General features: G+C 36.7%; 1 protein-coding gene across 4 annotated transcripts in view; it reads right to left on the bottom strand.

Moving 5' to 3' along the window:
- The window catches only part of ASAP2 (ArfGAP with SH3 domain, ankyrin repeat and PH domain 2), a 92,869-nt gene that overhangs the window by 9,915 nt on the left and 69,149 nt on the right, over nt 1–13,805 (bottom strand). For 3 of the 4 annotated variants that reach the window (XM_049818751.1, XM_049818752.1, XM_049818753.1), the window contains exons 16-24: nt 13,527–13,621; nt 11,644–11,833; nt 11,124–11,209; nt 10,812–10,927; nt 10,268–10,335; nt 8,303–8,416; nt 4,908–5,163; nt 2,295–2,456; nt 1,240–1,408 (exon numbers count right to left, since the gene is read on the bottom strand). In XM_049818751.1, coding sequence (XP_049674708.1) covers nt 1,240–1,408; nt 2,295–2,456; nt 4,908–5,163; nt 8,303–8,416; nt 10,268–10,335; nt 10,812–10,927; nt 11,124–11,209; nt 11,644–11,833; nt 13,527–13,621 — 1,256 coding nt within the window. The remainder of the gene's footprint in view (nt 1–1,239; nt 1,409–2,294; nt 2,457–4,907; nt 5,164–8,302; nt 8,417–10,267; nt 10,336–10,811; nt 10,928–11,123; nt 11,210–11,643; nt 11,834–13,526; nt 13,622–13,805) is intronic. The other variant, XM_049818754.1, reaches the window with a different exon arrangement.

Here is a 13,805-nt window from a genome sequence, read left to right as displayed (position 1 = left end):
ATTATTTCTCACATATACATATACACATACATGTCCCTGTATCTTATAACTATCTAAGTTTGTATAGGGTGTACTCTGTCAAATTTTCAGTGTCAGAGAATCCAAAAACTCAGACAAGTTACTATGATATTTCCCTATGCTTACTTTTGGAAAGCTTTCCCTAGTGTCTAACTAAATTATTCTTGCCAAAACTTAAATGAAAGTCTTCTTTTTTAGAGCCATCATGGGATGTAAAAAGGAATGGCATAATCCAACACTTTGTACATATTTGAAGATGTGTATCTATGCTACAATTTCTTTTTCAGAAAACGTAAGAGAATCTTATTTCTTCCAAACTTTTCTCACAGGTTGTCTTTTCTAGACTTCTCATTACCTTACTGGTCTCCCCTGGTTTCTGCCTCACTATTTTGTACCTTTATTTTATTGCAATGCCCCAAACTGAACACAGTAGTCCAGCTGAGGCATTACTGATGTGGAGTCAATTGGAAGGATTATTTTACATGGTTTGCAGGCTACAATCAAACAATACTATTTCTCTGACTCTTCCACAACGGCATGAGTCGTCTGACTTACTTTTATTTATGATTCACTATGTCCTTGTAGATCCTTCTCTTAAGGACTTGTGCTTAATCATACTCTGCTGTTCTCCAGTTTTTGTAGTTGATTGTTCTTAAGTAGTAAGTGTTGCTTACTGAATAACACCCCTCTTCTCCCTTGACCACTACTCCAGTTTCTCAAGGCTGCTTTGGATATAATCCTGTCTTCCAGTACACTTGTCCCTCCTAACTTTGATTCCTGCAAATTTAAAACTGGTATTTTCTGTTCCACATCTCTCTACTCCTGCCATGAATGAAAATATTGAATGGAACTGAAGACACAGAAAGCATGTGAACAATAAATGGCATAATCAGACATAAGATCCCATTTTATCTTCTTCATTATTAGATGAGAATTAGAAATGGATTATTCTTTGTGGCTTCTTATTTCCATCACGGCTAAGCATTCTGTAGATATTCCGCAAGTCATACAATCTTAAATCACTGGGCTGTCTTGTTTTTACTGTGTGAATCCTTGCAAACTGCTCCCTTAGTGTCTGCCTTTTGTTCATTCCCATACTCTAGAACACATAATTGGCAAAAATATGTATGCTTTATAGATGACTTGCATGTTATATACCATAAAATTGAAAAGTTACTAATAAATATGAAATATATAAAATACTAAAATGACATCAATTACCCAGGAATAGGCTTTCTTTGAGAGATTCTACTAGGAGGTTGTGGGGGCAGTGGTGGTGCGGTTGGCTTAGTTTGTGGAGGAGGTGGTTGCTGTTTAGATTGCTGGTTCAAAGCTTCAATAATGCTGGCTGTCTTTGCCACTGGAGGCGGTGGTGCTGGAGAAAGCACATCTATGGAAAAAAGTTAGACAGTGAAATGAATTAAATTTCTATTTACCATTTTGGTTTTTTGGGTTCTCATCCACAGGTTTTGCCATTACAGGATTTACCCCCATCCATGAAAAATGCTTTACTAATGTACTCAATAACTTGAACAGAAAGCAATCCTCCCATTGGAAGGAGACCTCTTTGGAAAGAGGTCTACCTTTTGTTTCACCTAGTCAAGGTCTGAGAGCTCACAGGTACTTCAATTCGTTCAAGTATTAAAGTACAAGGAAAGAAAATTCTTACTGAAGTCAGTCATATTCTTGAAAATAGTAGCTCAGAATGTATGTAATAAAGTGCTAATATTGTTTGCTCAACCAAGGCCTTCAGTTTGTGTTTTACAGAGAAGTAACTGAGTGAATAATATCTGAGAAATATTATTTAGAGGAACGTCTTTTCTTAAAGTCCTGTTACGATTAACATCTAACTTCACATTAGGTTTAGCAATTAATTAAAATTTCTACTGAATTCTTGAAACCACCACAACAGCAGCTGGCAATGCATTAAAACATCGTTTTGCATTCCTGCAAGAACAATGCAGAGACATAGCCCCAGACCTACATGTAACATTCATCTTTACAAATAGTGAGAAATGCAGCATTGAAACTATATATACACAAAGTGAAGAGCTCTTTAGCTCTAGTAATAGATAGTATTTCCTGTTGACCCTGCACTACACTATAGAGTCCTCACTGGAACATCAGAGAAGACAGTTCATACAAAGTTACTGGATGGGAACGATAGGCCAAAGCTACAGTCACCAAAAGAGGAAGTATGAGTTGTGGAAATGGAAAAATAAGCCAACTATGATTAGATACAGCAGAAGGGAAAACAAGGGAAAGTGGAAACATACTTGTAGATGTTACACGCAATGGCGGCACAGGGGGATGAATAGCTGGTGGATCTGATGAAGACCTCTGCCTGCTTATACTTTCCACTCCTAAAGAATTTGTCTTCCACATTGCATTAGATGAAGAAATTGTCTGAATACCACTGCCAAGAACTGAAGGCTGAACTAAAAAGAGAGGAAAATACTGTATTATTATTATTGCTTACCCTAAGCACAAAGTGTTAATATTCACACCCGTGCTTTTTAAAATGGTGCAGCTAGACCACTATATTCAGCAATAGGAACCACTGCCATCCTGCTGGAATGCCAGAGCAGAAATCAAGAGTCTGGTGTAAAAAATTACACAGAAGTTTCTGGGTGAAGTCTTACTAACACTTTACCTAAGTAAAATTTGTCTCCGGTCATTACTTTAAAATATGTCAATACTTGAATAAGCAGAAATTTCTCAACAAGATGACAGAAGGCACGTCTTGCTACCTTCTTTAATCCCTGACTGATAGCTGTAATCTTCTCAGGTACTGCACGAAAAGGACCTCACTCTTGAGTGACCATTAGCAGACATTGCTGACTCAAAGTGAAACATCAGGTTTGACTTGGAATTGACATAAAACTGTAATTCTGAATTTCACCCAAGCAAAAAGCTATAATAACTACTCATGAAACAGTTACAAAGTAGGACTTCTTCGGGGCCTCCTAAATGACTCCATTCTTACGCTGACGAGCTGCCTGCCCATTTCATAAAAACACACTACAGATTTTCTTCATAATGCCAATATTTAGCACATATCATGCCACTTCTCTCTACTCAGCACATGAGCATCATATTAAGAAAAGATGAAACAGAGTAAGGTATGAATAAATACTAGGTTGCAGGGAAAAGCATAAAAGGCCCAGAAAGCTTTAGGGTGTTCTCCAAGTCAAGAGGATAAAAGAGTAATGATACACCATAAGCATAACATCAACAACATCAGCAATCAACAAGAAGCTAAGATTGATGATACTATTATAGCTTTTAACTAAGAATATAAAATAATAGGCTAATACATTGCTAGAGTAAAGAATATGAGCTAATAATCTAAGCCAGGCAGCTTGCTTTCTTGGCATGAGTTGCATTGTACTGGTGCAGTCTGGGGTTGGGAAAGAAATTAAAATGACACTCTTTGAAAAGTGTCATTTAATCAAGGGCAAACAGTGGGTAAAATAGTATGGTTGGCCATGATTAAAACAATATCAAAGGGTAAAACAGTCTTTTGAACTATCCAATTGTATTACTAACTTCGAGATAGAATCTAACAGTTAAACAGACTATGCAAGCTCCTTGGTGATTTTTCCTGTTTGGTGAGGGAAACATTCTTTTCCATCAAGTAATAAAAGTGTCTAGATATTAAGCTTCGACTTCATGCAAAAATGTTACATGAAAGGAATCCCACCTTGGTTAAGTTTTATATGCTGCTAAACTTCCCCCAGTCCCACGCTACTGTTCTCAGTTTTTCCACCCCCAAAAGAACATTTTAATCCGACTTTTATGCTGCAGCCATTCTTCCTGTGAGAGCAATAACTGACTTTTCATATTACATGGATGTTCAATTTGCCACCTCAGACACAATCACTGGTGTACGGCATCTTGCATTCTGACCTCTGCACAGTGCTCCCAAAGGCAGAAGCCGCTCGCATACGCCTAGAACATTCCCCACTCATATCTCCTCTTACAGAGTCTGAATGACATCACCATAGAAAACCACGCGTTTACATAGTCATTTTTCTTGAATTGAACTTTACATAAATTTAGCATCAATGAAAGCTGCTGGATTAACAAAGCTATTAGAACAATGAAACACACTGAACATGTATGGTACAAAGAGGACCTATACAGATTTCTCTACGCTTCTTTAATATGATCCAAAGAGATTATATGTGAAGGTAAGAATGAAGTTCACAGCATCAGCTTTAATGGTAGATTTCGCAAGCACACAACCCTTCTGAACCAGGATGATACATGTACATTTTACATTGCTGATCAGGGTATAACCAGTAATTGGCAGTTACTTTTTCAGTCAGCTACCTGTTCTCTAAAATGATCCATCATGACACTTACACTTTTATTTAAACAACCTTGAAGTATATATTTATTAAGAGAAAACTTTGCAAGATTAAAACCTCTCAAGTTCTGCATACACTCTCCATTTGCCCAGGTCTTAAAACAATTTTCCACAGCAGCCAAATGCTATTGAAATGGTACATTTAAATTGAACTCTGACAATGACATCTTCAAGAAACAAAAGTATGAGAAGATGGAATATAACAACAACAACAAAATTGCTGAACTAAATTGACTGCAGCCCTCCTTTTAATAAATTGTTTAGATCTATTGAGGTTACCTGGGCATTGTCTTCCCAAACACTACTGTGTACTTTCTTGCAGGTACACTGAAAATCAAAATCAGAACAGGTTGTGCAGATTCACTTCAAGTATATAAAATGAAGTCATCAATAAACTGTTCCAATACTTACCCGTGCAAAATAACTGTGAAAGAAAACCTAAAATTGTACCAATAATAAAAAAATACATTATGATCCCATTCTTCTAACGTACAATGATATTTTCCAGTGTTAGTACCTTTGCCAATATTCCTTGGAGGTAGAGGAGGTGCACTACTTGTAACAGGTACTGCAGGCTGAATAGGAGGTGGACTGCTACTGAGTATTGCTCCATATGTTTCGTTCTGTAATATACTCGGCATAAATCCTCTTTGTTTATCCTTAGCAATGTTCGCTGCATCTCTTGCCAAGGATGCTACATTAGGCTGAAGTTGGTTTGATCCAAGTTGATAGAAGCTGACAGGCCTGTCCTCTCTCCGATTGGGACTGGGTTGCTTAAACACAATAACAGAAGTACTGACTCATACCACATTAGTTGTACTCATTTTGTTGATTAGTTGATAAACAGTTATTAGTTTCTAGAAAGAAAAAATGGCTTCTAAAATGCATTTTTGTTGCTTTTAATACGTAATTATTGTTGTTGAATGATAATTAAAATATCTGGAGTTATAAATTCATGTGGTTAGTATAGGAATGGGTTGTAACAATCCACAGCACAGAGAGCATAAATGTGCCTTTAGAAATAGCATTAGATAAACATGTCACTAATGTACTGTCTGTATGAAATTAAAATAAACATTTATAGTAATAGCATTTAGGCAGAATAAAGATTTATTCTAACAGTATCACAAATAAGCAATTGATTTTCCTCTGAATATATTCAATGCTTACTCTGGATTGATCATGTAGGGCTTTTAGACATGTTACAGCACAGCATTATAGTTCAAAGATTTATGAGAATGATGTATGTGACAGCCAAATGCATTAATCCCTACCTCTACTTTGCCTCAGCAGCCTCACTCCTCACTGGCTGACACTCTCCGTTCCCTGACCTCTCCACTGTCCTGGTTCTGGTATTTGTTTCAGCCCACACTTGCTTCTGCTTTCTAAACCAGCACAAAGTTCTTTTTTATTTTGTTGACTTAGCATTTCACTGGTTTACCAAACTGGAAGAGCTCAATACTGGGACAAATGTGTGCCAGAATGGAGGCAAAAGATGAGGTAGAACCAGGCAGCCAGGGTGTGGAACAGCAGCATAAACCAGTTGGACTGTCTTAGTCTTCTTTTAGGTTAGACTTTTTTTATATGAAAACTTCTGGACTAAAAGAACTTCAATTGCAGACATGAACTTCTCTGATGAACATTACAAAATCTATTCAAATTGCTTTATGAGAAAGAGAGACAAGCTTGACATCTACAAACAGAACTCTGAGGCGATCCTAAGCAATAGCAGTATTCACCAGTGCATTCAATGTAGTCACAGACACTAGTCTGTGATTAATAGTCCTTAATCTCCTTTCTAAACTCCCTGTAGTATAAGCCTATTAATAGTAGTCAGTGAAGTAGCAGTTTCATTACTTCAGCCTCATTGCTAAGTAGCAGATAACTGCCTATATGAGATCAAGCTCAGGGACTAGACAAAACCAGAACACTCAACTGAAGAAGGCAACTGGCAACAACAAAAGACGTGAAGGAAAAAACAGATCAAAAATACAAATTTAAAGTGTCCCAGAAAGGGACTTGCTAGGTATCTAGCTGTAAATTACCCAAAAGGTTTTACAGAAATTTCATTTTTTCCGGCTAAAACATAACAGAAAGTTTCAAGCTGCTTCATCAAAAAGGTCATTACCGCTGTTATTATCCGAATGGTGATACAATATACAGGAATAAGTAAATACCGGGACATAATACGAAAGCTCACCCAGAAGAACTGAGTTTAGCAGCTCACGGATTCCAGACTCTTGCACAGATACCAAAATTCTCAAGAAAAATCTTCAGAAAAGTCTCAGAAGGTAACAATTGTGCTTTGAAAGTGATGGCTCGTGATATGTTTTTTGTTCATTGTTGCTAACTAGTCCAAGTCAAGCACCCGACGTAATAGCTACCTTGGACTAAAGAGACAGGACATGGGGAGAAGAATCCTATGCAGACAAAATCTTGCAAAAATGGTATTCTGCAACAGAGGAAACTTACTGATGTCAAAATTAGTCTCCAAAAGATTAAGCCAATTCAATGCTCTGATGACGTAGCATTTTTAAAGATGTTCTGTGAAGGCAAAGAAAATGAACCTATGGCTGTCAGGGTTTAATATTTCTGAAAACAAAGAAAAACCCAACACACAAGATTTGGTTTTATGTTACTAATTAGAGTATTAGTAATTCATGCTCTAGCTGAGATGGAGGATTTGCAAGAGAAGTATCAAAATGCTAAAACTTGTAGAAAAAAAAAAAAAGGTCAAATTTCATTATCCAGAAGAGAAAAGGGTTTTTGTTAGCTACTTTCAAGAGGAAAAAAAAAGATTGTGCTAACATCTGAAGGTTAACTAATATAAAGCCTATTGTGTATTCCTTGCACTTTGTAAAGGAAGCAGAAAAGACAAAAGCAATTACAACACTGCACACGCAACAAGGAAAACGTGTTCAGTGCTTCTCTGGAATACTTCAAATTATGAAAGTTTCAGAATGTCATTAGTCTTTAGGAGCCTATATGTCATTTCAAATTACTTGGCCCCTAGAAATACAAGCCTATTTTAAGTGTTGTTCAGGTATCAAAACATGGTAATTTGTTCCCTGCCTGTATGTTTAGGTGCTTAAATACTTTTTGAAGTTGGTCCCTAAATTGGGAAATTAAATTTTGAAGATGGAACGAAGTTCCTATGCTACTGGAATACTTTGTAATACTTGTAATATGACCATCCTTGGAGATATTCAAAAGCCATCTGGTCATGGACCTGAGCAACTGGCTATAGGTAACCCTGCTATAGCAGGGGGTTGGACCAGATGACCTTCAGAGGTCCCTCCCAATCCCAACCATTCTGTGATTCTCGATGCAATAGCACCACAACACCACCACAAATTTCAGGTATGAAAAGGGAGAAGACCAAAAATATTTTTACATGAAGATTCAGAATCAAGACCCTACCCTACTATTAATGGATAAAACTTATTTAATGCACTAGTTTAGTTTCACTAAAGACAAGCCAATGCATAAACTGTTTCAAAATTAAAGCCATCTACTGGAGCTCTTTCACAAACATGAGGTGATACTATAAGGTGCCTCTCTTTTTATAAAGGCAATTTTCCTAGCTCATGTTAGTTCTGCTTCACAGTCAGCAGATCTAAATATTCCTGATGTACTGAAACAAACTATTGACTCCATTAAAAAAGAGATACATCTGGCTAATCACAGTATGATCATCACCACAGTCATATGTTTCATACCTTACATTAAAGAGGAAAAAGAAGACAAACTATAATTTAAGGAACTAAAATTTAAGTTCCTACATTTTACTACAGAACTTCATTTCACAGTGCCTTCATACCTATAGTAAAAAGTAGTGTTACTGAAATCATTATGAACACCATGCTTACACATATATGTGTACAGAAAAATAATAAATGTATTGATACAAACCTGCAGCTTTTCATCCACATCATCATCACTTTCATCCAGATCTTCATGGAGTAACCGCCATTCATATTCTACATGAACATGAGAATTAAATCTTCCGGACAGTGCTTGAGTAAGCTAAAGAAAAAAAGATGACTGTTGACACCTATGCTATGTGCAGTACTTATTTTAAAACAACGTATTTAAAAACTCAGCAAAACAACATACAGAAGGAACCTTGGTTTTTAAGTACAAATATTACTTTTATTTTAAAAACAGATGTCAGTAATTTAGAAAGTTACTGCACTGGGGTAAGTTTAAAGAATTCAGCTCTGTGACCAAATACGACACAAGTAAATGAAAAGCAACTAGTCTTTTCATTAACCACTGTAGGTCCACTATCCATTTTCTGACAAACACCACATCCTATTTGCTTTGATCTAGAAATTGCACGTCAAAGAAATTAACTGCAATGGCATATGTTTTTCAGACTCACTTAGCAAGAAGCCTTGACCCCACTAATCCATTTATCTTGCTCACTAAAAGTAGTGATGGTAGCCAACTTCTCATAGAATCACAGAATGGGTTGGGTTGGAATGGACCTTTAAAGACCATCTAGTCCACCACCCCCACCCCCTCCTCCCCTGTCATAGGCATGGACATTTTCCACTAGATCAGATTGCTCAAAGTCCCATCCAACCTGACATTGGACACTTCCAATGATGGGGCATCCACAACTTCTCTGGGCAACAAGAAAATGGCTGTCATCCATGGCCTTCACCCATAATAAATACTTTAGTGATTAGATTTCAATGAGATGTCAGATACTCAGAATCACAGAATCGCTTAGGTTGGAAAGGACCTTTAAGATAGAGTCCAACCATAAACCTAACACTGACAAGTCCACCACTAAACCATGTCCCTAAGCACCACTTCTACACACCTTTTAAATACCTCCAGGAGTGGTGACTCAACCAATTCCCTGGGAAGCCTGTTCCAGTGCTTGACAACCCTTTCGATGAAGAAATTTTTCCTAATATCCAACCTAAACCTCCTCTGAGGTTTAGGCCATTGAACTTGAGGCTGTTTCCTCTCATCCTATCACTTGTTACTTGGGAGACCAACCCCCACCTTGCTACAACCTCCTTTCAGGTAGTTGTAGAGAGTTATAAGGTCTCCCCTCAGCCTCCTTTTCTCCAGGCTAAACAACCCCAGTTCCCTCAGCCACTCCTCATAAGACTTGTGCTTTAGACCCTTCACCAGCTTTGTTGCCCTTCTCTGGACACGCTCCAGCACCTCAACGTCTGTCTTGTAGTGAGGGGCCCAAAACAGAACACAGTACTCGAGGTGCGGCCTCACCAGTGCTGAATACAGCGGGACGATCACTACCCTAGTCCTGCTGGCCACACTATTTCTGATACAAGCCAGGATGCCCTTGGCCTTCTTGGCCACCTGGGCACACTGCTGGCTCATATTCAGCTGGCTGTTGACTAATACATTGTCCCTTTCCACCAGGCAGCTTTCCAGCCACTCTTCCCCAAGCCTGTAGCATTGCATGGGGTTGTTGTGACCCAAGTGCAGGACCCGGCACGTGGCCTTGTTGAACCTCATACACTTATCCTCAGCCCATCGATCTAGCCTGTCCAGATCCCTCTGTAGAGCCTTCCTACCCCCAAGCAGATCAACACTCCCGCCCAACTTGGTGTTGTCTGCAAACTTACTGTGGGGATCTTACTTGTGGATCTGGGACTATTAGCTCCAACAGAATCATACCCTGGCCCCAAGAAGTTTAGCATTTCCAAAGCATCTAAAAAGAAATATGATTTTCTTCTTAAAAGCATATAAGTTGATATAAGCATATAACTATTTCTAAGTGTACAACTATTCCATCTGGAATATATTCATTGAATATTCAACTGTAAACTGTTAAATATTCAGACATGATTCTGCTTATAAATGCACAAACACACAGAAAGATGCAACACTTACCAACTCTTCACAGTGAGTATGTTTTAAACGTTTAGCTATATCAAGTGGTGTCTCTCCTGATTCATTAGCTGTATTACAGCAAGAAAAGAAAGTTATGATGATAGGTGTCACTATTAACATGTCCATTACTAAAGATAAAGACAAATCTGTAGCTACATAGTGAAATAGTAGACCAACACACTCTAAAATTAATCTCTTTCCTCTGTATGTAGGTCTAACTCATACCAATCCCCTGAACATGACAAGCAGTAGCAACTCAACATGCCATATATATGGCATGAAATGGCAGTATATAACTAGGCAACAAGATAGCAGTTAAAAATCTTGGTACTTACTTATCTAAATTTGTGTAAAAAACAAGTGTAATGTATAAGTCAATTTTAAACTTGAAATAAACTGTGAATATTAGGGTTTTTTAATGATGAAGATTATATTTACAGAATTATGATAAACAGTTGAGGAGAAAACACATTTATTCCACCTTCACTGTTTCTTATCTGAAGCAGTGACAAATATGAAATTGAAGTACAAATTACCCTTTTACCTATTTCAATAGAAGCCTTTCCTCTCAGCAGCAGTTTGAGGCACTCAACGTTGTCCGTCAGACAGCAGTAATGCAGGGCTGTGCTACCTTTACATGTTTGCTTATCTAGATTGCCACTATTGGAGTATAAGAAAGAAGAAAACTAATTTAGTTTCCTACCCTATATTAATAAACCTTATTACAAGATTTTCAAAGAATAAAATTGCATTTGCAATACTAGAATTAGTTTTACTACTTGTATTCATTTAGTATTTGTATTACTTGACATAAAAGCAGCATCAATAATATTTTAGTAGTTTTCCATACACTTACCTGTTCTGCACTAAAAAGTCAACTATATGAAGGGATGTTCGATCAACTGACCTAACAGCAAGGTGAAGTGCTGTTTCGTCTTGCTCCTAAGAATAAAACAAAAGAACATATTTGTTTCTTCTGATCTACAGAGAAGCAGAAATTTTAGTAAGACATACATTAGATCAAATAAAACATTTAATTTCAAAGATTTAGACATGCTACCATGAAAATATTTCTTGTAAAGACTTTTATTGCTTCCCTTTCTTTCCTTTAAAGTAAACAAATGGGTTGAAAACTAATAGATTATTGGATGATTTATGTTTAATGTTTTAATATGTTTAAAATATGACAGTATTTGGAAAAAATTTAGATTAAACTATTTAATATCTTTTGTTATTGTTAAATTACATCATTAAAAGGACAAGTGTTCAAAACTGTTTCAAATCTTATTTTCAAATAAGAAAAAAATAGTCCTTTTTAATTAATGAAAACATATTGCACTTATAACAATTTGTCTAATAAAATTTACAACACTTACATGGCCATTGGCCAGTGGAATTTTTTCTGTGAGATCCACACCGTCAGCATATACTTGGACTAATCCAAGAATGTCTCTTGATTTGACTGCTTCACAAAGAGCGTGCAATTTAGCTGCATTATCAGCATGCTTCTTCCTTGCATATTTTCTCTCAATATACTTGGCAGTAATATAATCTTTTCTTGCATTCCTGAAATTGAATATAATTTATTTCTATAACTTTTAGCAGAAGATACACATTAGGATTTCCATAAATACATGCAAGTTATTTGAAATAAAATCTGGGAAAGACTATTTCTCATTCATTATGATAATTTTTGTTTTTAAATAACCACATAAGCCATGCAGTCTCATATTTCCAGTATGAAATGCAGCTACAGAAGATGAATCAAATATCTAGTACAAAGACAGACTGTGAATTTTCCCTTCTGAACTCTGGTGTGAAGTTGAGATCAAGATTACCGAGCTCTATGTACAAAAGATACATCAAAGCTTCATAATGCTGGTTTGCTAACAGCAGCCTTGCAGGTTTGTGTTTACCTGACTTGTACTCCTACATATGCTGGAAAGGGATGGAAGGCATGGGATACAAAAATCTGTCTTATACCTCTGCACAGACTATCCAGGTCTTGGATCTGTATTCACAGCAGTTAGTATGTTCTGTAAAGCAACTCTTCACCACAACTGTAACAGGGAGGATGTAATGGATTTTTTTAGTTTTGTCTCTAAACTGAGGCGAAAACTTAGTACACTTGAATCAGCATGAGTTATCACTTTTGCTGTTGATAACCCAGCTAACAAATGGCTACTCCTCTTCCCATCACAGCAAGACAAGAAGTTGCATGCCTCCCAAAGGCATAACTCCTTACCAGCTCTTGGGATGTACACAACATTGCACAGAAGACATTTAACAAAGGCATACTTCATCATCTAGATACTATATAATGAGCAAAAAGAAAAAAATCCAAATAATAATAAACTGAATCAATGGATAGCTCTTATTCCTAAAGCATATGACAGTATTCCTTCATAGTTTAAAAAAGTGTCTGTCTTCAGGTTCTCATTTCATTAAAAAAGCCCCAAATTCAATACGTAGATTTATCAAAATAAATGATTTTTTTAAAATATCAATTTTTAGCAGTCTTCTTATACTAACGATTTAGCATTCAGTAAAATTAATATTAATATTCTATATTATTACTGATAGTGGTAGTCAAAAATTATTTAAACTGCACGGTTTAACATTGGTTCTGTCAGAATGGTGAAAGTCCAGATAATGTAAAATCAGCTTCATCCAAAGCCAATTCTTCTGAGTTTGTTTCTGCATCATTTACTAGGTCTTTTACGATGAAGTAGTATCCAGCAAAGTAGGCAGCTGTCCTTGCTGTGTCTCTGCCATCACTGTTCAGTGGTTTTGAGGAATTCAATTCTGTCTTTATTCCGTTCTGTCTTTATTCCATATAGTTACAGACTTAAGTCCTAGGTGTAGTTTCTAAACACTAGGTGTTCAGTATCTTTCAGGCAAAATGTACACCTTACTTCAGTTTCTATTTTGTGTTTAAATAGCACAAAAATAGCTTTTTTTTAATCCCTACCCTTGTGTGTTTTTAAAATTCCCAGCAAGTCATGTTTAATTTGTTTCTGTGCCCCAAACCATGATTCAGAGAGTTGGTAAAATAATCCTTATTAGGGAAGATATGATCAGATAAAGTTCAATAAAACACACACAAAGCATCAGAAAAAAGGTTCACTCCTTGGCTATAATGCTATGCATAAAGACATATACCTTCCACGGCCTGCTGGTGCAAACCATAATGGCACAACCCATTAGCAATATTAAATTAAACGCCTGCCTTTTTCAGAAGTAGTGGCTCTTTACTTACATATCGCTGCTTGGATTTGGTTTGACCATCTCATCAACTGGCAGACAGAATTCCATAATCTCATTAAACCCGGCATTCCCAATATTCTTTGCAAGCTGATTAAAAAAAAAATAAAAAAAATCCACAGCTCACTTAAGAAACATGTTCGGTTATTGGCCATGTACGTACTAGTGGGAGGACAAGGGAAAATGGGGCTTGGGACTTTTTAGTTCTGATTCCTAGTTCTGCTACTATGTCAGTGATCGGGAACAAAGTAGGTACCTTTTTGGATGTCGGTTT

The sequence above is a fragment of the Accipiter gentilis genome, chromosome 16 (genome assembly GCF_929443795.1).
Source record: "Accipiter gentilis chromosome 16, bAccGen1.1, whole genome shotgun sequence".
Taxonomy (NCBI): domain Eukaryota; kingdom Metazoa; phylum Chordata; class Aves; order Accipitriformes; family Accipitridae; genus Astur; species Astur gentilis.
This window is presented reverse-complemented; position numbering and strand designations above follow the sequence as displayed.